Source organism: Elephantulus edwardii, unplaced genomic scaffold, assembly GCF_000299155.1.
Source record: "Elephantulus edwardii isolate Elephantulus edwardi_28Jun2011 unplaced genomic scaffold, EleEdw1.0 scaffold00049, whole genome shotgun sequence".
Classification (NCBI taxonomy): Eukaryota; Metazoa; Chordata; class Mammalia; order Macroscelidea; family Macroscelididae; genus Elephantulus; species Elephantulus edwardii.
This window is the reverse complement of record NW_006399799.1, coordinates 12,138,778-12,164,715: the sequence shown is the minus strand read 5'-3', so window position 1 is coordinate 12,164,715 and position 25,938 is coordinate 12,138,778. Positions and strand designations below refer to the sequence as shown.

Sequence of the window (25,938 nt, the reverse complement as noted above, 5' to 3'; positions counted from 1 at the left end):
ATAAAAGATTACGGTGGACAGTGAACATCTAAAATGTACAGGGTTCACTGGATCCACTGTCACCAGCCTCAGAAACTTTGCTCTCATCCTACACAGAGGCAGAATTAGCAGCTCTCAGACCTAAACACAGGGTCACCCTAGATAAAAGGCAGTACAGACACATGACAGACTACCTTGCTGAGGTAGTGCCATTTTACCCAAAGCACTGACTCCCTGATACTATCCCCTTAGTACTGGCCAACTATTAGAGTCCATACTACCACTTCTTGTCCTCCTTGGTCTCTATTCTTCCTTATTGATCATTATTATTGGTCTCCTTCTGGCTATTCCTATGACTCTGCCGTCCATAAACTGTAGGTAACTGGGTCAAAATGGTCACATATTAAGAAGCTAATTACTGGGCCAAGTCTAAAGAAGGACAAAGAGGCAGCTGGAGCAGCTGAGGCAAGCTCAAGACAATTTGAGGTTATGACAATGGAGGAGTGGGTCCAGTGACAGTCTGGGGTTGAGCGGAGACACACACTGAAGAGGCCTGGGAGCGAAACAGGCAGACAGTGCTGGCACCACTTCATCTGGGTCACTTCTTCCTGAGTGACCACTTACGCCAGGGTGACAAAAATTCGACCAGGTAGCAAAGAACACATGTGTTTTCTCAAATTAAATACAAAAGTACATAACTCTTCATTGCAATTTTTAATATTTCACTTGTGTAGAACTGAAATTTGCATTTAAAGGCACAGAAGGAAGGAAAGGCAGTTATCAGAGTAGGAATACATAGACAAAGGAAGCTAGGTAACAAAGTAATAGAACTGCTCCTTTCAAGCCTTTGGAAAGTAAAAATCGCAGTACCAAACTATACTTTCATTTTTTATTATATTTCATGTAAAGACATCACTCAAATATCAGCTTAGCAAAAAACTTTATGGCTAATACCAAGGGTGCACAGTTGATCCCACTTTGGAATAAATGCACAGAAGGTAAACATCAGTGAGTGAGCTTGAGGCACAAAATAAGTTCTCATTCAGAGAGTGGATAGAGCTTTGAAGCAATCAAACATGTACTTGGAAGAGGAATCCTTTGTGACATTTGTTTTCAAATGAGAAAGAGTTTGCATATAAACAATTATAATTAAAAAAATTATAATTTTCAAAAGTAGAACCAGGCCTGATTAAACCATTTTAGGACTTACTGATAAAAATACAGAAAAAGTGAAACTCTTCTGTCCTTGAAAGAGACAAAAACTCTCTTTTTCCTGTAATGTCACTAGAGAATCATCAGTATGTAAGTCTCTTAAAATGGCATTTCCCTTTCCACATTCTGCCACCTTAAACATAGTAAAACCTGGTCAACATGGCAATTTCTGCTAAGTGAAAGGATGCACAATTTATTAAATAAGAGTATGAATGAGAAAAAGCTGATTATCTTTAAAAATGTTTTTTTACCTAGTGTGGCCAAAACCACCAGGTGGAAAGACTGAGGTCTTCTTAAACAATAACAACAAGAAACAATGATTTAAAACATTTGGTACACAATTTCTAATTTTAAAGCATTATTAGAAACTCTTAATTGATACGTAGCAACAGAGGCAACAGAAATTTGTTAAAACTGTATAAGCACATTTCTTACAACTCCCATTAAAATAAAATGGACTTTACCAACTAATCTCTTTCTTCCTTTTTCAAAACACTGATCGGACAGGTTAAATCACAACAGTATAAAAGTAAAAATAAATTTCAATGTCAGTACCAGCACAATGATCAGGACCATGTTTCGGTCTTCCGAGAAGACTCAGTGGTGTTCTCATTTTTAAACCTAAGCCCCAGACTCCTCAGGTGCAGAGTCCACAGAAGTGTGTAAAAAAACAAGTTCTGTATTTTCTCAAATCATTAACAAGTTGATGAATTAGATGTCAAAGATAAAACTGTACTTTAAAAACTTTAAGCCCCTAAATTTTATCCAGTGTTTTCTTTAAGAAATGAATTATTACTAAAATAATTTTTGAAATGCATTTAAATCTGAGTTTTTCTGTTCTTAATAATGCTTTTTTTTTTAAAAAAAAAAAAGTTTAAAAACATCAAGAGCCAGAACATGCTGCCAGAACAAAAATAATCTGGAAAGTCTTCAGTCGCAGACTTTGGGCATCTCAGTCTTGTTTTGTACTTCTCAAAGCTTGAAGTCTCTCTAGTAGCGGAGGATGAGAATAATGCCACATGGAAAACAACCAGTCAGAAACAGGGAAGCCCAGGTTATCTTTGTTTAGTTTGATTAAAGCTGAATATAAGTCTTTAGCTTTCCCAAGTTTCTTGGCAAATGCATCAGCTTGAAACTCAAATCGGCGACTTAGGACAGTCAGGCAAAAAGAAAGAACCTGAAAAAGCAAACAAAAGTTTTCAACCACTCCTCATTTCCTTGTTATTAAAGATCTTATGAGCTGAGACTATACAGGAAATTGAGCTTACAATAATAGGGCAGGCCAAAACAAAGATCATTTGTATTTGAGGAACTTCAGAGGTATTATAATATAAATTATTTTTTCCCCTCCCAAAGGGACCAGAAACATGTATCCAAATGAATGTTATCTTTACCCAAAATAACAAGTTCTGAGACTCTGTCATGACCTATGAATTCCTTTTTACAGATGAGGAAAGTGAAGTTTAGAGAGGTTACATAGCTTGCTTGAGGTCACACAGCTGGCAGGTGGTGGTGGTTAGAGGCTATGGCTTCAAGCCTGTGCATACCACCTCTCACAGAGGTTAAATTGTATGACACATATTCAGTGTTAAATTGAATTTACATTCAGACTCAATTTTTTTTTTCTTTATATTTGGTCACTTAAAGGATAATGACAGGTTTCCCAGATAATATCTATATATATTTACATGGCATATTAAAAAGAAAATTAAAATTATGAATTTGTCAGTGAGGAAAAAGACAAGAAAATTTTAAAAAGAAAAGAAGCATAAGGAGGTTATTTACTATACACAGCTCAGAATGCTTTGGACATTACTGAACTGTGGTTGGAAACAATGAAAGTTATCATTATAAGGTTCTGTATCCTCTATTTGAAGGAGTAACAAGCTATAGGGCATTTTATAAATACTTTCAATGAAATTTTAAATAAAAATACTTTCAGAGTTTAAAGATGGTAACTCTCAGTTTTCTGGGAAGTTTTCATTCATGTGGACAATGTTATACAATTATGACCCATGCCTCTCTGGCTTCTTTCCTAGGAAAGCCTTTCTGTTTAAGGAGAAATGGGATTCATTTAGCTTATCTTAAAATCTTAGCTCTACAACTGAACTATCCTAACAAAAAAGCTTTGATTGTGCTTATTAGATAGTGTGGAGGGAATTGGTTTACCATATAATCATTCATACATATTTTATGACATTATTACAGTATCCACAGTGTAACCTCTCTCTCCGTCTTTCTCTGTGACTCTCATTTCCATTCACCTTTCTATCCTTTCTTTCTCTCTTTTCTGGAATATCTTATCTCCCTCTGTAATTATTTCTAAATTTAATTTTGAAGTCTTACTAAATATCAAGAAAAGTGCTATCGTCAAATACATTAATATACCTTATCATTAGCCCATGCCTTATCACACATATGTAATCTCCCGAAAGCATCGATTCTTAAATTTTAGTAATATAAAATATTGATTTAGTGGATCTGGGGTAGAATCCAATCGCTATTTTTTTTTTTCTTTCTTTTATTATTTTTGTGTGAGTGTACCGTCAAATCAGATCTGACTGGTACAGGAGGAGATTGTCCCTCCTTCCCTGGCAGAGCATCTGGTGGATTCGAACTGTGCGCCTCTGGGATTGCAGCTGCAGCTCCTTGCCACTAGGCCACCAGAGCTCCCCTCCAATCGCTATTTTGAGAATACAATCTGAGGAACATATCACCTAGACTCACTTACCTAATTGTTAATTGTTTTTCACTGCCATCAAGTGACCCTTCAGTGGGTTCTCAGAGGCTGTAAATTGCATAGGAGACTACTCATCTTTTTTGCTTTTGGTTTGACAACCTGACTCCTTACCCACTAGGCCACCAAAGCTCTCTTAGCCACATACACACAATTATTTGTTTTGTATTCTCATACACAGAAGAGGACTCTTTTAAGGGTTTGTATATCCCCAAAAGACACATTTAAGTCTTAACTTCTAGTGTGTGAATGTGACCTTATTTGAAAATAGTCTTTATAGATGTAACTAGTTAAATTAATATGACTATGCTGGGACCTCTCCAAAGTGCTGAAGAGCAGTGGTTCTCCTCTGGAGACTAAGGTGCGTCTGATACAGGCCATGGTCTTTGCAATCACCTGTTATGCATCAGAGAGTTGGACAATGACCAAGGAGGATAGAAGAAGAACTGATGCCTTTGAGCTGTGGTGCTGGAGAAGAGTACTGAGAATACCATGGACTGCTAGGAAAACAAATAGATTTGTCCTGGAGAGGGTTAAACCGGGTGGCTCCTTGGAGGCAAGGATTCTGAGGCTCCGTCTAACTTACTTTGGACATGTAGTGAGGAGAGATTGGTCCTTGGAGAGGGACATCATGCTTGGGAGGGTGGAGGGACGGCGCAGGAGAGGAAGGCCCTCTATGAGGTGGATTGATTCAGTGACTGGGATCATTGGGATGGGAGTGTCAGAGACAGTGCGATTGGCACAGGACAGAGCGGAGTTTAGGGCTGTTGTACATAGGGTCGCTATGAGTCGCAGGCGACTCGATGGCACATAACAACAACAACAACATGCTGGAACAGGACAGGTCCTAAACTACTGTCTCCAGATCCCTTGTAAAAAGAGAACAAAGAGACAGACGGGAAGACAATCATGTGAGGACAGAGGCCGAGAGTTTTACCACCACAGGCCACGAGACACCTGAAGTTCAAAGACCAGAAAGGATCTTGGGAAAGAGCATGGCCTATACCTTGCATGCAGATTTCTAGTCTCCAGAATTAGAAGACAATGAATTTTTGTTGTTTTAAAATCACACAGCTTGTGGAAATTTGTTACAGCGGCCTTTGGGAATAAATACATTATTCAAACACTGGGGAGCAGGGGTTTTGGATTTGAGGCAGTCAGTAGGAACAGGGCATACATAGCATTACAATAGCTAACCTCCAGCTACCAAGTCTCTGAGATGCACCCTGTAGATAGATAGATACACTGAAGTCCAACTCTACACTTTTTTTAAGAAACCAAACAAAAAAAAACCATAACAATTTAACAGTACATATTTGTTTCACTTCCTAAACAACATGCCTCCAGAAACTCTATGAACTTTGATAAATGTTGATAGATGTAGAGGGGCTTCAGGCCTTTTGTTCATAGGGTCACTATGAGTCATGCTCGACTCAAAAGAAATCAACAACATTTGTTTATTAGGACTTGGATATTTTTACCACTTTCTTATAGTGAAGAGACTAAAAGATTTTGTTGATCTATCTGTTGAAACTATACAACTTGTTTTCTTTTTCATCACCCTAAAGGTTCTAGAAGAGAGCTCTGGCGATCTAGTGGGTGGGGAGCTGCAATGCTAGCCCCAAGGTGACACCTCTCTCTGCCAGATGGAATTTACCAGCTGCCACCATGGGAGATGCACAACATCCTCCCATGTGATTAAATCTTCTCTGAAAACCCGCTGGACGGTCAGCTGTGGGTCAGTTCCGACTACACAGCACTGAGAGAATTCAAAGATTCTGGAGAGAGTTTGGGAGGCACAGTGCTGTTGTGCTGCTAACCCAAAGGCTGTCCTCCGCTGGAGGCTGAAATCCACTAGCTGCTCTGCCAGGAAAGGACGAGCAGTCTCCCACCGAGCAATTAACAGCAGTGGAAAACCCCTGGAGGGCAAGCTGTGAGTAGGAACCAACGCGATGACACTGAGAGGAGGAAGAGGGAGAAACAGGCAGGGGCATAGGTGAGACAACCACAGATCACACATTACCTCATTATAAGGTGAAAAAATAAACTGGAATATGATCAGTAGTCCAATTAGAGTGGGTTGACTGTCATAAAAACCAAATGCCGCAAAAAGTTCCTTCCGACCAATTAATATGGCAAACAAAAAAAAGCACAGGAAAGAATTCATCTAGAAAAAAGGGCACAAAATTATTAAAGTGATATCACAGTGGGATCAGCGTATAAAAGAACAAGCAATCATGGTGTGATTTAACTGTAGTTTTAGTGTGATCACAGAAAAGGTCATATAGGTAGCTTATAGTTTCACTTTTATTCTAGAAAAGGAAATAAAATTTACACATCTAGGCACAGTATCTTTCCATTCAAAACATCAATATATTTTTTTATAGAGACAGGCCTACATTGCACCTCTTGTGACTGAGAACTTGAGGTAGTGAAAAGCAAAAGGAATTTTTCCCTCTGTTACAAGTTAAAGGGCTGTTAAATGATCCTGGTTCATACAAGATCCCAATCAGACACAAGACCCTCGGCTGACCTTGCTGTGGTCAAAAGCAACAGTTTAAAAACTAGTAGATCTACTTTTACTAATGCATGAAAATAAAGTAGGTACCAATATGATCTCTTGAAATAAAGTGAAAAACAAATATTCTTTTTTCTTAGCAGATTAGGATTTTAGAGGTCAAATAAGCTTTAAGTGTGCTGCTCAAGACTGCTTACTAGGTGACTCAAAGAGTTATCAGCTTAAAACGGGAGTAAGGACAGAAGGCAGCTGCCAGCTGTCCAGGTTAACTTAGCAATCCAACAGTTAGAACTCCGTGCGTCCAGCACAGCAAAATCCAACAGAAAACTCAGAAAGCAACCAATCTCCTTTTGAACAGTAAGTTCTGGTTGGCTACTGAGCCCAAGTAGGGACTGGATTGCTGACCATGGGAACCCATGATCCTGCGACCTGAGCTGCTCTCCTGAATGGAATGCTCTATTGGTCCCCTCAGCTAGGAGAGCTCTCCAGGTTCCAGTAGTCTATATAACACTGGAAGTGAAGCAGATTATTAAAGGTGAAGTTACAGGAATAGGTGGCTCTATGTATGCCAACCTCTGCCACACTTCAGCTAAGCTTTATTGATGGCAAGTTCTCTTTGATCATTTAACTAAAGAGGATTTTATAAATAACTTTATACAATATGCTGGTGTCAGCTAAAGTGGATCGCATCACTGCAAGACAGAAGGGAAACACTCTCAGTGTAGTGTACCTTAAGTAGTCTATCTCACTGTCAACTCTGTCTAGAAGGAGGGCAGTTCTGAGCTGAGGATCTACATTCATTGGCAGTGGACAAATAATGAGTTGACAAGATGATCAGGGGCTTTAAAACACACTAGAAGATGGCAAACTAGGTGATTTGAAAAGGGCGTATGTGGAAAGCCTTCAAAATTAACCCAGAAGTCCTTTGAATGTTCACTATAAGACTTCAGGTGGAAGAAAGCCTGAGTGAAAAAGGGGAGACATCGGTTCTGTGATATCTGCCAGTTTCTTTTCCTAGTTACCTTGGGACTCGGCCAAGGAATTCAGGAACAAAGTGGGCAAGGTGACCGGGACAGAGTGAAGGCATACTCAATAGCACAGCCTTTTCTTCACTGGCTCCTGCTGATTGCCAAGTGGGCAGAAAAAGCAGAAAATGTGCCTGACAAGGTACCACATCTCAGGAGGACTCTGCACTAGGCTGAGTCCACCAAAACTCTCCCTTCATGGAAAGGACTGTGATTTTCCTTATTAATTTGAGTATTTCCTTTGAATTTGGACATGTCTTATTCACTGCCATGTATATATAGCCAAGGAACTCCATTTTATACCTAAAGATACAAGGCAATAGAAAGGGCACATAGGGATTCACAAGTCTTCCCATGTGATCCATCACCCAGAATCAAATGATCTTTTAGAATGAATCTTAAGACTCAGGGAGTTCTGGTGGCTTAGTGGTAAGGAGTTGAGCTGCAACCCAAAGGCACATGGTTTGAAGCTACCAAATGGTTCATGGGAGAAAGGCAATCTTCTCCCATGCAATTTACTGCCTCTGAAAACCCATCAGCAGGTCAGCTATGAGTTGGTCCCAACTTGATGGTACATTATAACAACTAGTTAAGACTCAGTTACAGCAATGTATTTTCAGAATCAGCCAACAATACACAGCACTATCTCATCCACAACTTGAAAACTGTGGTTACTCTGTTGATTTAGAGGTTGTTGTTATGCATTGTTGAGTTGAAACCGACCCACAGGTGATCCTCCAGCAAGTTTCCAGAGATTGTAAACTGCAAGAGAGATTGCCCATCTTTCTCTCACAGAGCAGCGGGTGGAATCAGACTGTGTGCTTTTGGGTTGGCACCACACTTTAGAGGTGGTAACAGTCAAAGCAAGCATGATGTAGGAACTGTTATCTTCTACATTTTCAGTTTGTTGCAGTGGACATAAAATTACCTTTTTTTTTTTTTTTTTTCTGGGAAGGCGAGGATGCTGGGCTCCGCCCCCAATAAAATTACTTTTATGGAAATATTACAATTTTTTTTAAAGCCTTCTAAGTGACCAATTCACCTAGGCTCTCTCTTTTATTTCAAGTTCTTGAATTGAAGTAGCTCTGGCAGTGATAATGACGGTTAACACTACTACTGCAAGCTCTGTGCATATATTACCTAATTTGTCCTTACAATAAATTTATAGGTGTTATCATCCAATGAGAGAAAGAAGTTCGAGAACTTGCCTGATGTTACACAGGTAGTAGTTAGAGAGCTCAGGGAGAAGCCAATTAGCCTGGCTCTGGAGTCCCCTTAATCTTCCTACTATATTACTTCTCTGGTCTATCACACCTAATAGATCTACTGACCACTATGCCACTGAAAGAAAGGAATTCTTACATGAAACTTACCTGGCTAATAATGATATTTTTGACTGTGTGTCCCAACTTCCAGTGCCCCAATTCATGACCTAGTACAGCAAGCACCTCCTCATTTTTACATCCTTGCTTCTTACTCTGAATCAGAGAACATACCAAAAATAAATTATCAATAACCTCCAAAATATTTCTACCTTTTAACTCAGTAATATCCCTTCTTAGATGTTGGCTTAAGAAAACTCTCACTTAAGTGAAATCATGTTACTATATGTACCATAGAGTCAGAACCAACCCATAGCTGACCCTCTGATGGGTTTTCAGAGGCAGTTAATTGCACAGGAGACTGCTCATCCTTCTTCTGAAGAGGAGGAGGTGGCCTCAAACCGCATGCCTTTGGATTGCAGCAGTTTCCTGCCATTGGGCCACCAGAGCCTAGTGAGTCAATATGCCAGACACCGTGTTAAGCATTAAAGATATAATCAAGACTAAAAGAAACATTCCCTGACTTAATTGTTTATTGTCTAGATTAAGCTAAATTATCACAAACAGGGGAACTCTAGTAGCCAGGGGAACTCAGGGAGTTGCTCTGTTAACCCTAAGGGGACATTTCACTTTGAATCCAAGAGAGAAAAATAAGCAATCTCCTCCTGTGCAATTTACAGCCTCAGAAAACTCACTGGAGGATCCGCTCTCAGCTGGTTTCAATTCATTGGTAATGAGCTTTTGGGGTTTTTTTGAGATACAGATCTAGAAAACAGACTGGAAGTAAATACAGAGATGTGAAGTAGAGAACACATATGATCCAATACAGGAAAGAAGGGAAGAGGAGCTCTAGGATAATGAAAAGGCAATCCTGGAATGACAACTGCATACCAGATAGGAGAGGTAAAGGGATCCAGATTTAAAGAGGGAGACTCAAGAGAGCATCTGTTGAGGTGTGCCATCAGCTATCATCAAACTCTGCCACTGTACCATCTTTGTAACCTGATTAAGTAAGCCACTGGAAAGTGTACTCACCAAGAGGAGAGAATAAATCAATACAAAGGAAAGTATGGAAGGATGATTACAAAGGGAAGTCTCATATGAGAGCTATAGGGCAGGCCTATAGCAAAATTGTCTTAAAGAGGAGAATGAAGATCCTTCTCAAACGTTAGAGGGATGAACAGGAGGCTGAAATCATTAAAGCTGATGATGTAACTAGCCTGATAAAAATTATTTAAAGAGCTAGCTAGAAGTTGTAGGAAGAATTAGCAAAAAAGGTGCAAATCAGCAACTGGCTATCTAAATGGGGGATATTAGGGTATGAGGCATGAAGTAGCTGGCTTACATGCTTTCAAAAAATAGTTGTGGAATGATTTTGTAAGGAAGGAGATAAAACAAACAATATAAATTAATGAAATATAATGTAAATTCAGGACTGTATGGAACACAAAACACACAACACACACACACACATTTAAAAGGTACAAAGAAAACAAAGGGTATTTTTTAAAAAGCAATTTTTAAGAAAAATCCAACTTTTAGTTAATTTTTTCCTTTTAATTTTCTTGTCCCTCCTTTAACAAGTGGGAGAAGTTTAAGCATACTTAGCCATGAGTAATAACTGAATATGTAGACGAATATGAACAGAAGAGAATAAAAAAGAACATAAACAGAAGAGAGTAGCATACATATATTATTTAGAAACATGGATATGTGTAAACGTCAGAGAAACATACTAAAAGTTAAAGTTTAATTAAATAAACGAAATAATTTTAGCATGCACATTTGCACTGCCAAAAATGAAAATATAAATAATAGATGGCTATACAAATGATCCTGTACAATGTTTTTTGTTGTTATATGCCGTCAAGTCGCTTGCGACTCATGGTGACTCTACAACCCTGCTCTATCCTGTGCCAATCTTATTGTCTCTGACACACCTACCCCTACTACCCCAGTGACTGAATCAATCCATCTCATTGAGGGTCTTTCTCTCCTGCACTGTGCCTGTCTTTGAGCTATGGTGTTGGAGAAGAGTATTGAATATACCATGGACTGCTAAGAGAATGAACAGGTTCGTCCTAGAGAAGGTTAAACCAGGCTGCTCGTTGGAGGCAAGGATTCTGAAGCTTCGTCTGACATACTCTGGACATGATGCAAGGAGGGACCAGTCCTTGGAGAGGGACGTCATGCTTGGGAGGGTGGAGTACAACATTTATAAAGCTAAATAAAATTCTTCCCACTTATGAACTCTCCAGATTCATTGTAGGCAGTGCCAAGACAAATAAATCAACAGCCGATTTTACAGCCACACTCACATTTATACTCATTCACAAATACATACATACACCTCTCAACATCTGCTTTTGGTATTATTACTAACACAAATAAACTCACTGCCATGGAATTGGTTCCAACTCCTAGCAACCCTCCATTGGGCTTTCTGAGGCTGTAAATCATCAGAGGGAGATTGCCCATCTTTCTTCTGAGGAGCTGAGTGGGAGTGGATTCAAATCACCAGAGAAGCCTGGCCTTTCAGTTAGCAGTGCAACTTGCTATAGGCTATGCCACCAGACAGTTTGAAAAACCTTCTCATTACAAACATTAAAAAATGCTGGACCAAGGGAGGTCTGTGGCCTGGTGGCAGGAAGCTGCAGTGTAATCCCAGAAATGCACAGTTCAAATCCACCAGATATTCTCCTGGAGAAGGAGGGACAATTTCCTCCTGTACCAGTCAGATTCGATTTGACAGTACACACACACAAAAAAATTTTTTTTTAAAAAAAAGCTAAATCAGTTATTACAACTATAAATTTTTTTAAAAAAAAAATTATTTTTTTTGGAACTCATCTGAACATCAGATATACCTGGTGTTGGTTAGCAAGAACCGTTTGTACATTTGATATTGATGGTGCCAAAACCAAAACAGTGACTGGACATGATGGGGAGAGATGTTGAGAACAAAGATCTGATTTTAGAAAGGAAAATAAAAGCCAGTCAGATTTTGGTGAGGATGCAAAACCTGGTCAACAAAATCCTTTTACAAAATACAAATTTCTTAAGAAAACCTGGAAGGATAAACTGAGAAAAGGAAGCCAGCAAGGAGGAGACAGGAAGAAGTGGAGAAGAGAAAGACAAGAGATAAAAGAGACGAAGAAGAAAATAGAGTTGAGTACAATGAAGGTGCAGAAGCTGCCCTGCCCGATGGCATTAAAAAGCCCTTTACTCTTTAATGACTGTCCCCTGAAAGTATGTGTGTGTCTTAGCCATTTATGAAATGAGGTTAGTTATCTGATTTCTTTCCTTTCTTCCCAAATGTACTGACCTAAACGCTGAAGTTAAAAGTTTATATTTGTGGTGTGAGAGCGGGAAGATGGTGGCGGTGGTGGTGGTAGAGTTCCAGAGAGCCCAGTCTCTACTCAGCACCGACCGGGAGGCCTCCATCGACATCCTCCACTCCATCATGAAACGTGACATTCAGGAAAATGATGAGGTAGCAATGCAGGTCAAAGAGCAGAGTATCCTGGAACTGGGGTCTCTCCTGGCTGAGACTGGACAAGCTGCAGAGCTTGGAGGACTCCTGAAGTATGTACTACCCTGCTTGAATCCATCAGCAAGGCTAAAGCAGCCCGACTGGTTCGGTCTCTTCTTGATCTGTTTCTTGATATGGAAGCAGCTACAGGTCAAGAGGTCGAGTTGTGTTTAGAGTGCACTGAGTGGGCCAAATCAGAGAAAAGAACTTTCTTACGCCAAGCTTTGGAGGCAAGACTAGTGTCTTTGTACTTTGATACCAAGAGGTACCAGGGGTAAGACTGAGAAAAACTGGATGAAATATGTTTATGGCACTGAAGTCTATGGGGGAGAGAATAGTTTAAAAGTATCATATTTTAGGGAATTATGTTTATCGTAGGAGTACACAATGAGCGTTGCAGAGTGGATTATATTTGGGGTTGGGGGTGGGATTGGGGGAGGTGCGGGGGGGATTGTGTACCAACGAGGGAGTTTTTCTTTTGCTTTTCAAGGAGAGGAGCAAACGGGGGGGGGTTTGAGATGGGGTGGGCGGGGAGAAGGGTGCAACAATGAATGAATGGAATTCCAAAATCTCTGTAGATGTTCATTGAAATGAAAAATAAATAAATTAAAATATATATAAAAAAAGAAAGCTGAACAATGACTAGGGATGATAAAAGGAGAATTGATGCCTTTGAGATACAGTGCTGGAGAAGAGTATTAACTATATCATGGACTGTTAGGAAAACAAACAGGTTCGTCCTAGAGGGGGTGAAACTGGACTCCTCCTTGGAGGCAAGAATTCTGAAGCTTTGTCTGACATACTGTGGGCATGTTTCAAGTAGGGATCAATCCTTAGAGAGGACATCATGCTTGGAAGGGTGAAGGGACAGGGCAGTGAGGAAGACCCTGGATGAGATAGGATGACTCAGTGACTGGGGTGATGGGAGTAGGTGTGTCAGAAACAATAAGTTTGGCTCAGGGTATAGCCAGGTTAAGAGCTGTTGTACTTAGGGTCGCTATCAGTCACAGGCCACTTCACAGCACACAACAACAACAAAACAATTTCACATAAAAGAATAAAAATCATGATTCATCATCTAATTTTTTAGAACGCTTTCTTATTTATACAATTAACATACTACCTCACTTGATCTTCACAACACCAAGCTGTACGTGATGGAAAGTGTCACCATCATTTTAAGAACGACAAAAAAGAAGCTGAGGAACTAGTCTTGCTTAAGATCATCTTTCCAGTAAGTGGCAGGTAAAGCCACACTTCTAGCTCTGGAGCCTGAGTCTTTTCTAGTATACTGTATTTGTTGGCTAATTGTCTGCATGAACTCTATAGGGAAATTTCTGCTGTTATATTACTGAACATTTTGATTAAAGACTCCACAGAAGAATCTTGATCAAAAAAGGGTAAAACACAGAACAAAATTTCAAATTCTCATAGGTTCCGGATTTCCTGGCGCTGTGAAGGTTGGATGAATTCCCTGAAACTTGTTCTAAGATAATCTTAAAAAAAAAACATCTCCTATAGTCTTCTTAAAACCTAACTAATAATAACTTAACTTTAGGAAAAAATATGCCTGCCTTGAGCATTATGCTCTTTTAAGAATGATCTATATGGGAGGGAGGGAAGGACTATTTACATGGGATCAAAACTGGTATCAGCAATGGAATAAGCAGGAACCTCAGGGAGCAGTGAAATCATGTTAACGGAGAAGAAATAACTCCCAAAAGAAGGGTGGGAAGAGTTGTGCAACTCAAAAAGCATAGTCACTACACTTGATGGTGCATCTACAAACTGTTGAACTGGTCTATGTTTTGCTGTTTATATTCTCCAAAATAAATAAATAAAACGATATTTCAAAAAAGATGGATTTTATATATTTCTAGAGCTGAAACTATCTTTATAGCCTCTACTTATTATACATGAGGTATTCAGTAGTTAGTTCTGAATAAATCAGTTTGCTGAAATTCTGTCCAGTCTAGGTACTATGTGATTACTAATAGTGGTGTGTGTGTTTCTAATTAAATCTGTATTGCTTCTTATTCCTGTCCCTCTCTCTCACTTAGTCTGGGTACTTTAACTTCCACTAGTCATCATGATAATTACCTCAAGTGAACTAATTCGGGAAACGATTCATAAAAAACTTTCTCAGACTCTCAGATTAAAGAGATGTCTTATATGTTCACAGGATCCAGTACATACGGCTTCACTGCAGTAATCATCAGACCGATTTTGACTGTACTACTGGCTCTTTTTAAACTGTAAGTGCCTTATCTTATTTTGTATTCCTGGGTCTGGAGATCAGCTATGGTAAGTTCTGACTTGATGGTACTCAACAACAGCAACAACAGAAGTGTCAAGCAGAGTATTCAAGTCCAAATAAATTAAAACAGACTAAAGACATAATCTACTCACGGACAGCTGCTAGTGACACATCCATATTTCAAATCCAAGTCTCTCCATGTTAAAGTTTACCAACAGGCTCTGGTGGTGCAGTGGTTAAAACACTCAATTATGAACCAAAAACGAACTCTGGTGGCTTAGTGGTATGGAGTTGCACTGCCAAGTCAAAGGTAAGTAATTTGAATCCACAAGCTGCTTTGTGGGAGAAAGACAGGCAATCTCTTCCCATGAGATTTACTGCCTCTGAAGACCCGCTGGAGTTTTGGAGCTATGAGTCAGTTCTGACTCAATGGTACATAACATTGACCAAAAGGCTGGTGGTTTCCACCAAGGAGAAAAATAAGGCTGTCTGTTTCTGTAACATTAGCCTTGAAAGCCCTACAGGGCAGTTATACTCTGTTCTCTAGGGTCAATGAGTCAGAATTGACTAGACAGCAGTGGGCTGGCTGGCTGGTAATTATTTAACAGCCTACAAACTGAAAAACAAACCTACTGCTGCTGAGTTGATTCTGACTCATGTTAACCCTCCACTGGATTTCTGAGGCTGTAAATCTTTATGAGAGGAGACTGCCTATCTCTCACCCACAGAATGGTAGATGGATTTGAACAACTGACCCATCAGCAGCCAAAATGTTACATGCTGTGCCATAAAGGTTCCTCTATAAGTCAAGTCTCGACACAAAACTTAGATGTTATTCTATACTGTCTCTGGGAACCTTTGATCCTAAACATATCATAAACATATGTATCCCTGTTTTAAAATACCTTATAATCACATGAATTTTCCTACCCTACTCTTCCAATTTTAACAATGACAGTCTATAAAACTTACAAGGGAGCTGGCATGGGATAATAGTGATGATCACCAAAATTATAAATACCTAAATTATAAAGGGGCCATGGTGTTTTTATTTGAAAGTCTCTATGAATTCAATATGTACTGAGTAGAAATTATTGTTATTCTGAGTTATTATAGGAACTGTTTATAAAACTAACTCATAGCCTTTTAGAAAAAAAAACTCACTTTCACTTTGGCCTTTATTTCTTCACTGTCCCCTTCTCCATCTTTGTGGGGTTCCATGACAGATTCTTCCTGGATGTCTTTGTTTAGGACAGAGTACTCTTCTAGTAGAGTGTCAAACAAAACTATTCGCTTGTTCTTGAAGAAGCCATAAAAATAAGCATTGCTATGAGAAGAACGTTTAGATCCTAAGGAAAAAACAGTTCAAAGCATGGTGAATAATTAAAGTTTAGGGTTCTATGGAGAGACTCCTAGACATTTAGTTATTAGAAAAGACATTATAACATTTGCAAGTTTTAAAATATCTGAATAAAAATGGTTTCATCATAAATTACTACAGCTGTGAAGTGTCTGCTTCCTTCCCTGCAGCCTTGCCAGTAAATCATTATGCTCTTCGCAACATTACTTATAGAATTATATAAATAAAGTTAAATACCCCAGAGTAGCTACATGATTACAGGGTGAAATTTTATTCAGCTGGAGGGGAAACTACACTGTAGAAGATTTTTCTTTTTTCCCATAAAGAAAAAGGTCTTTCAAAATGCAGCCTGTCCAAACGCTCCAGAGCTGGAGATACAGATCATTTCCCCCACCAACACTAGGCAGGGACTACTGTTCTACCCATCTTTTTAAAGCAGAAAAAGTCTAAATGTCGCTGGTTTTCATAATTAGCATTCTCCAGGACAAGCCAAGTCCAATAAGGCTTGGGGTAAGACCACTGTTGAGGGACTGAGTCCCAGAACAAGTCACGACTGGGAGCTGGAGGAGAGAGAAGCCTCCATGCTGGTCCGGGGATTCTGGGGCCCAGAGGCACGAGGCTGCTCCTCCTGTGGAGTCCCCTTGATGGCAGAGCTCTGCTAGGCAGCTGCTTATCACTAACAAAATCCAGCCACTGGCACCTGCTGCTGCTTAAGGAACTTGTTGAAGAGCTCCATGTACTGGACCATAGTATCCGCCGGCCCATACACAGCATCATGTCTATTCCTAAACACTGGGAGCTCCAGGTGGGTGGCTGCCTGGTAGGTGGCTGCCTAGAAAATTCTGTAGAAACTCAAGCCGTAGGTTCCAGTAGTCACTTGCTACCACACAAGGACCATAATCCACCTCTACAAAGATGCTCTGGACATTGGGCCTCAATGTGACTGGGCCTACCTTTACTACATTTTGGAAGATTTTTAACAAGACAAAAGAATGCTCACCAATACACAATGAAGGATGCAAAATTTCATTGTCAAGAAACAAAAAATACAAGCATGGAGAAAAACATATTAAGGAAATTTCTGTATTAAGCGTATTTCTTACTCTAGATATAGATATAGATTATTGTTTCCTTCTTTATTCTTTTCTCTCTTTTCCAAGGTTGTTTAAAAAAGCATATTTACTTTATATAATCAGAAACAAATTAAAGTTATTAAGAAAACAAGACTAGAAGAAAACATAACAAAATATTGAGTTGTTAACTTTAGTTGATCTTTTATTTTCTTTATATTTTCCTATATTTTCTAAATATCATACAGCATATAGTGAATTTAGTAAGCAGGAGTTGTTGTTGTTGATTGCTGTCGAGTACAGCACAACTCATAGTGACTCTATGAACAAAAGGCCTAAAAGCCTTTCTATAACTACTGATATTTATCAAAGTTCATAGAGTTTCCAGAGGCATGTTGTTTAGGAAGTGGATGCCACTCCTGCTCCCAATCAGAAATACAGATTTTCAAATCCTGGTTCCACCATGTATTATTGTAGAAATTGAGTAAATATTTTCTTAATTTCTTGTATTGTTCATGTTGATTTTGCTGGATTTGGTTAATAACTATGTAAGATATTCTAAGTAAAAGGTACAGATTTGGAATTTTTTATACTGCCTGGTCCCTATAAACTATTACTATTATTGATATATATTTTTAAATATAGTAATAGTATTTACATATATACCTATATCATAAAATATAGTTATATCTTTTATATAATTTTAAACAAATGACGTTTGTTTCTTCTGAGAATTTGAGGTTTCTTATAGAAAACATGAATTTCCTATTTGCTCATGTGCCTAATTCAAAGTATTATTACTATATCTGGACTATGTTGTCATTTTTAGGTGCTGTTGAATAAACAACAACTCATAGCAACTCTATGACCAACCATTCTAAACCTTGCCCTAAACTCAAAACTCACTGCTGAATGAGAAATTTTCATAGCAAATTTTCTGAGGCTGTAAATCTTACAGGAGGAGAGTATCCATCTTTCTATTGCGGACTCACTCATGGATTTGAATTGTCAATGAGGTGTCATTTGTGGGTTAGCACCACAACTCCCTATAGACTATGACACCACAGGAGAACTTGACAGAGTTGTTGTGTGCTGTCAAGTTGGAACAGACTCATAGCTGACCCTGCAGCGGGTTTTCAGAGGCAGTAAACTGCACAGAAGGAGTCTGTCCATCTGTATGTCTTTGCGATTGTAACATAGCTTCTTGCCACTAGGCTACGAGTGCTCTAGATAAATACAAGTTATTACTTATTTTATTATTATTATTGTGTCTTTTTGGCTTGGTTGCCTGGAAGTTAAGAGGCAAACATGCTGTCCAACATTTTGTCAGTAGGACCTTAAGGTCTGGAAAAGTTATGTATCATTTTGACCTATCTAAAGGATCTCAAAGTGTGACTCAAGTAAATCTCGCAAAATCACCAAGAGGTATTTATAAGAAGTTGTTGTTGCTGTTATGTGCCGTCGAGTCACCTGTGACTCACAGCGACCTATGAGCCCTAAACCCTAAACCTAAGAGCCCTAAACCCTGCTCTATCCTGTGCCAACCTTACTGTCTCCAACACACCAGCTCCCATTACCCCAATCACTGAATTGATCCATCTCATCAAGGGTCTTCTTCCTCTCTTGTGCTGTCCCTCCACCTCCCAAACATAAATAACCCTCTCCAAGGACTGGTCCCTCCTTGCAACATGCCCAAATTATGTCAGACATAACTTCAGAATCCTTGCCTCTAAGGAGAAGCCCGGCTTTACACTCTCCAGGACAAACCCATGGTATATTCAACACTCTTTTCCAGCACCATGGCTCAAAGGTATCAATTCTCTTTCTATCATCCCTAGTCACTGTTCAGCTTTCTGACGCATAGCAGGCAACTGTGAAGACTATGGTCCGGATCAGGTGCACCTTAGTCTCCAGCCTGACGTCGCTGCTCTTCAGTACTCTTGAGAGGTCCCTGACAGCTGACTTTCCCAATGCAATTTGTCTCTTGATTTCCTGGCTGCTGGTACCATGAGTGTTGACTGTGGAACCAAGCAAACTAAAACTGTTAACAATCTCAGTCTCTTCACCATTCATACTGATGCTGCCAATTGGCCCAGTGGTAAGAATCTTTGTTATCTTGATGCTGAGCTTCAATCCATATTGAAGGTTGCAGTGCTTGACCTTCTGCAGCAAGTACTTCAGGTCCTTCAGTTTCAGCAAGCAGGGCTGTGTCATCCTGCATAACGCAGGTTGTTGATGAATCTTCCTCTAATCCTGATGCCACATTCCTTCTCATACAGCCAAAAGTCCCAGATGATCTGTTCTGCATACAGATTGAAAAGGTATGGAGATAGAATACATCCCTGGCAGACACCCTTTCCAATTTTGAACCATGCAGTGTCTCCTTGCTTTGTTCTGATGACTGCCTCTTGGTTCAAGTATAGGTTTCGCATAAGCACAATCAAATGTTCTGGAATTCCCATGCTTCTCAGAGTCAGCCACAGTCTGTTGTGATGAGAAGTAGATAACAGAATTATCTGGAATGGAACCCTGGAAACCTGTCTTTGCACAAACTCTCCAGAGACTCTAATACTCACTAAAGTTTTAGAGTTCCTACACTATACCATAAACTTTTTTATAAGCTTTTGTGTCTGGCACATATTATAAATTCAATGTTTGTTATTGAGTGAAAACTTTTAATGTATGAAATAATGTATTTGACAGCTCTGAAAATCAAAATGTTCTACATAAATGTAAGGTACTGCCCTTTGTCTTCCTCTTTTGTTCATAACTCATCTTAACCAACTCCTCAGGAGAATGACACAACTGACTTCTTTCCTCAAAACGCTTTCTTATTCTGGCTTCTAGGACTCCAACTCTCTCCTTGTTTTCGTCTTACCTCAATGGGCCTTCTTCCTCAGCCTCTTAACTAGCTCTCCCTCTGCAATACTGACCTGGGCCCCCTTCTCTTCTCAGAGTGTTCCATGGCATTAACTGCATAAGTGCCAGTTCCTGAAGGTTAGATGCAACTTGCTGTGATCCACTCTGTCAAATGTCTTTGCATAGTCTACGAAACACAGACAGACATTCCTCTGATACTCTGCTTTCTGCCAAGATCTGACATTGGCAATAATGTCTCTAGTGTCACGATTCTTCTAAATCCAGATTGTATTTCTGGAAGTTCTCTGTCAATGTACTGTTCCAGTTGTTTCTGGATAATCTTCAGCAGAATTTTGCTAATGTGTGATATTAGTGACATCGTTGTATAATTTCCACATACTGTTGGGTAACCTTTTTTTGGAATGATAATAAATATGGATCTCTTCTAGTCATTTGGCCAAATAGTTGTCCTCCAGATTTCACGCACAACTTGGTGAGCACATCCAGGGCAGCACCTGTTTGTTGAAATACGTCAATAGGTATTCTTAATTCCTGGGGCTTTATTGTTTTGCCAAGTCCTTCTGTGCAGCCTGAACTTCCTCCTTCATCACCACTGCCTCTTGATCATATGTTGTTTCTTGAAATTCTTCTGTGTCAGCCACTTCGTCTTTGTACAATAACTCTGTATACTCCTTCCATCTTCTTTTAATGCTTCCGGAATCACTCAATATTCTGCCTGTAGCATCCTTAAGCATTGCACCTCACAGCTTGAATTTTTTTCTTCAGTTCCTTCAACTTAAGAAATGCTGAGCAAGTTCAGCCCTTTTAACTGTGGCTAACCTTGAGGAAACTGGGAATCCCAGAACATTTGATTGTGCTTATGTGAAACCTATACTTGCACAAGGAAGCAATCCTCAGAACAGAGCAAGGAAACACTGCATTGTTCAAAGTCAGGAAAGGAGTGTGTTAGGGATACATCCTGTCTCCATACCTTTTCAATCTATATGCAGAACAGATCAATCAGAAAGCAAGGCTTTATGAGAAAGAATGTGGCATCAAGATTGGAGGTAGACTCAGGAACAACCTACATTATGCAGATGACACAACCTTGTTTGCTGAAACTGAAGAAAACCTGAAGTGCTTGCTGCAGAAGATCAAGGACTATAGTCTTCAATATGGATTGAAGCTTAACATCAAGAAGACAAAAATTCTCACTACTAGGCAAACTGGCTGCACCATGATAGAGAAGAGACTGAGGTTGTTAACAGTTAGTTACAGCTTGCTCGGCTCCACAATCAAACTCTTAATTAACACCAGCAGTCAGGAAATCAAAAGACATTGGGAAAATCTGCTGTCAGCCACCTCTCCAGAGTGCTGAAAAGCAACTTTTAATTGTCTTCACAATTACTTGTTATGCTTCAGAGAGTTGGACAATGACTAAGGATGACAGTAGAAGAATCAATGCCTTCAAACTATGGTGCTGGAGAAGAGTCTTGAACATACCATGAACTGCCAAGAAAATAAATAGAGCCCTTGGACAGACTATACAGAGGCAGCTAACTGCACAATGCAGCAGAGCAATGAGGAATTCACTCCTACTGCTAGTGGCAGGGATGGTAAGAAAACAGTGTTTTGAGTGACAGCAGCAGTGTCCTCACCAGGTTGGTTCTGCAATTTGAGTTTGAGTTCCTTGTCTCATTTAGAAATAGCACATTTCCTAAGTCTGGTGAACTTAACTTTGCTGGCAATTTTGTGAGCTATCAAACAATAAGCAAGTTTTTCCTGCTGAAACACATCACAGTTGGTTTCTATTACTTAGAGAACCGTAACAAATACAGTGTCTAATTAACAACTCACTGTGTTCTAAACACATTCAATAGAACACTTAATTTCCCAAAGAATCTGTTCTTCCTCCAGTGTTACATCACAGTATACCAACACCTATTTGTTCAGGAGAAATATTAAGTTATTTTTGGTTTCCTTCTTTCCCTATACCCTCACATGTTCTATTAACAATCCCACCAACTGTGCCTCTAAAATATATCCCAAGTGCATCCATTTCTCTTTATCCAATTACTTCTGTTCTAGTCTAAACTACCATTATCACCTGCCTAGACTATTTTAACAGGTTCCTGTTTTCTCCTTTCTGCTCAGGCTTTTCTCTACAAACTATTCTCAACTCAGAAGTCTCTGATATTTTAAAGAGATAAACCATAATATATTGGTCACATTCACTTAAACTCGGCAATGACTGTTCTGATCTTAAAGTCTAGGCTCCTTACCCTGACTTACAAAGACCTACCTAGTCTGATTCTTGCCTGCATCCTAGGACTTCACTTCAGGCTACTCTTTCTATGGGTACTGGAATGCTGAGCTCTGGAAAGTTTTCAATGATCTCAGTAGGAATGGCTCCTTCCTTTCACTCCGTTTTCAGTCTAAATGTCATTGCTCACAGAGGTCTCCCTGATGATTCATTCTACAGTGTCCACTCAACCATTCTATATCACGTCGTACCAGTTAAACTCTCTGCACAACACTTGTTATCTGAGTCTTTTTAAAGAGCCGAAATCTTAAACTTTCAGTACAATAACTCCAGCAATTCACAATCTTTAATGTCTGTTGCTATTAGTAGTAGACACAGCATTCATTTATTTAAAATATTTTAAGGACTGTGATTATCATCACTTGTAATAAAAACATACATTATACTTGACTAAACTGCTGTCTTGGTTACTCTGATGCCTTAGTGGGTAAGAAGTTGTATTGTCAATCCAAAGGCATACAGTTTGAATCCACCAGCTGCTCCATGAGGAAAGATGGACAATCTCCTCCTGCGCAATTTACAGCCTCTAATAATCCACAGGAGGATCAGCTATGAGTCAGTTCCAACTTGACAGCACACAACAACAAACTGCTGTGTACCAAACGTAAGTTGACCAGTCACACAGCTAGTTCACAGCAGAGCTAGGATTCACTTCCAAAGTAACCCGACTGCAAAGTCTGACCTCTGAAGTACTATTCCATCTACTTAAATCTTGGTTTTTTTATAATATTAATTTTATAATTGTTGTTGAGTACCGTAGAGTCAAAACTGACCCATAGTTGACCCACCAGTGGGTTTTCAGAGGCACATAACAACAATTTCATAATCCTTCATTAAGTCTTCCCTATTTCTCCCCAAATTAAAATGGCAGACATCACATATTCCATCAGTTACCTCTACTATTACCTGCTGTTTCATATTATTAGATTATAATGTAAGTCATAAACAACTTAGTTTGCCCTATCAGCAAAAAAGTCTCTTAGAGATTACTTTTGTATTGGTTAGTGGCTATCAGTTTAACAGTAAATAAAGTAGAGTAGGTTGAAGAAGCAAGTATACATTAACTTGTTCTACCAATTTTCTACAGAGTGTTGAGCAATTTCAGTTGTGTATATAGTTAGGTTGTTACACCCTCTGGAGCCTCGAATACTCTTCCAATGTTACTATTGTTCTTTGGTGTCATCAACTCAACGCTAAGCGACTCTGTGCACAACAGACCTGAACCCTCTCCTATCATGTGCCATCCTCACCATCGCTGACATACCTGAGCCCATTGCTGTTATCACTGTCAATCCATCTCACCGAGACTCTTCCTCTTCTGGTTGCTATTAATTCATTCTTCGCATTTATCACTATCTCTTGTTCTCCTTTGACCCTGCTTCTCAGATTTTACCCTTTCTTCTAATATAGTTGCTTCACATTGATGGTTTTTCCAGTTTAGAGTAAGGATCAGCAAACTACAATCTCTAGTTTAACCCTAGCCTGTAGCTAGCATTTGCAAGAAAACCTTGCTCATTTGTTTATATATTGTGTATGGTTGCTTTTGCATCACAATGGCAAAACTGAACAACTGGTACAGAGACTATACACATAGCCCACAAATTCTAAAATATTGACTATCTGACCCTTTAAAGAAAAAAAAAACCTTAACAATTTGTAATTTAGAGGAAGCAAAACTGAAACAGAGAAATGAAAGCATTTTATTGTCTAAGATCTCATAGCTAGTGAGTGGTAAAAGCAGAAACAGTCTTATTCATTTAATGGGGTTTTATTGATTAGAAAGTCATGGTACTTTATCATATTTTCTATATCACTACTTCCTTGAAACTTTCAATATTAATCCTGAAAAAAGCAGAGTACCACTACTTTGCAGTTAAATCTGAGTTCCCCAGAACAGTGGATCTTTTGTTGGAGGGGACAAAGCAAAAATTGTCCTAACTAGAACTTTAGTCCCAATCAGCTACCTAAAGGTGCTAGGAAGGTAACAAAATAAGTAAATCAGTTCAATGTGCAACACGATAAAACAGAATCAATAAAAATTTTGGCCAGAAATGAAAAAAATAATACTTGAAGCCAACCAAAAACAACGGCAGGCAGGCAGAACAGGATCTGGCATCTGGCCATGAGTCTCTATCCCTGAACAATATGAACAATATGAATTCTGACAAATTACAATTCTTACAAATCTTTCAAAGTCATCTTAACATGTAATAATTTTTAAAAACCACCAATTCACCATTTTATCAATGTTCTAAGACTGAAATGCAAATAAAACAACAAACAACTAAATGCCATCAAGTCAGAACCGAATCATAGCTGACCCTCCAGCAAGTTTTAAGAAGCTATAAATTGCACAAGAGATTGCCCATCTTTCTTCTGAGGCGCAGCTGGAAGATTCAAACTGCCTGCTTTTAGGTTAGCAGTGCAATGCCTTATTCACTAGACCACCAATGCTTCCTTAAATAAAACAATCAACTCAAATAAAACCTTCTTACCCTCAAGTAGCTTACCTTCAACAACATATACTTTAGTCAGAGGAAAATCAATACTTTTTGCCATTATTTCAATTTCTTGTTTCAGCTTTCCTTCAGGCAGAGGTGTGAATTTGTCAAATAAAGGAGCAATATAATCTGCATAGATTGTGACAAGCACCTGGAAAGGAGAAGTAAGAATAGTCAAAGAATATTTTATTAAAGAAACCTCTAAAAAAAAAAAGGAAAGAAAACTCTACTCATTATTGTTGTTCTTGTGTAAACCAGCTCATAGCTAACCTCCAATGAGTTTTCAGAGGCAGTTACCTGCATAGGAGATTACTCATCTTTTCCTGTGGAGCAGCTGGTGGATTAGAACTGTGTATTATTGGGTTGTTTGTCCAGCTCTTTACCACTAGGCCACTAGAGCTCCCTAACCATTATTACGACCCATTTATTAACTGTCTACACATTCAGACGGTCAAGAACCTGAAGAAATACTCAAGATCATTCTCTGCTAGAGATACAAATCGAAACAAAAATGAGATAGCAAATTATCCCAGTAATAACAGCAAATGCTGGTGAGGATGTGGAGAGATTGGAACTCTAACATACTGTTGGTGGAATTATAAAATGGTGCAATCACTGTACAAAGCAGTTTCATGTGATCCAACAATCCCACTGTTGTTGGGTTGGCAGCACAAGTCCTTAAGTCAGAAAAAGAAATAGCATGTAATTCAGCAATCTCACTACTATGTCTATATCCCAAAGAAATAAAAGCTGTAACATGAACAGATATATGCATACACATGTTCATCGCAGCATTATTTACAATTGTTGTTATTATGTGCCATTGAGTCGCTTGCAACTCATGGCAACCCTGAGTTGTACTCATGTACAACAGCCCTGAAATCTATTCTATCTTGTGCCAATCTTATTGTCTCTGACATACCAAACAGAAAAAACCAAACTAAGTACCCACCAACAGATAAATGGAAAAAGAAAAAAAATATGGTACATCTAAGAAATGTAGTACTGCAATAAACACTGAAAATTCAATTATTAAGAATTAGTGAAACACTACTTAACATGGATGAAACTACAGGAAATGATGCAGGGTGGAAGAACTCCTGTCACAATAGTACAAATACTTGTCTAAGTCCACTATTATAAAAAGCTAAGGGAAAAGGCATCAGATCAGCAAAGAGATGGTTAAACTGTCGCTATATACAGATGACATAATAGTGTACACAGAAAACCCCAAAGACTCAAT

At 39.0% G+C, this 25,938-nt stretch overlaps 1 protein-coding gene across 1 annotated transcript in view; it reads right to left on the bottom strand.

Annotated features, from left to right (window-relative positions):
- Positions 1-1,855: 1,855 nt before the first annotated feature.
- ZMPSTE24 (zinc metallopeptidase STE24) overlaps positions 1,856-25,938 on the bottom strand; it is a 51,472-nt gene continuing 27,389 nt past the window's right edge. Inside the window, exons 6-10 of the mRNA XM_006886505.1 lie at positions 24,705-24,846; positions 15,747-15,931; positions 8,845-8,949; positions 5,952-6,095; positions 1,856-2,368 (exon numbers count right to left, since the gene is read on the bottom strand). Coding sequence (XP_006886567.1) covers positions 2,144-2,368; positions 5,952-6,095; positions 8,845-8,949; positions 15,747-15,931; positions 24,705-24,846 — 801 coding nt within the window. The 3' untranslated portion in view covers positions 1,856-2,143. The remainder of the gene's footprint in view (positions 2,369-5,951; positions 6,096-8,844; positions 8,950-15,746; positions 15,932-24,704; positions 24,847-25,938) is intronic.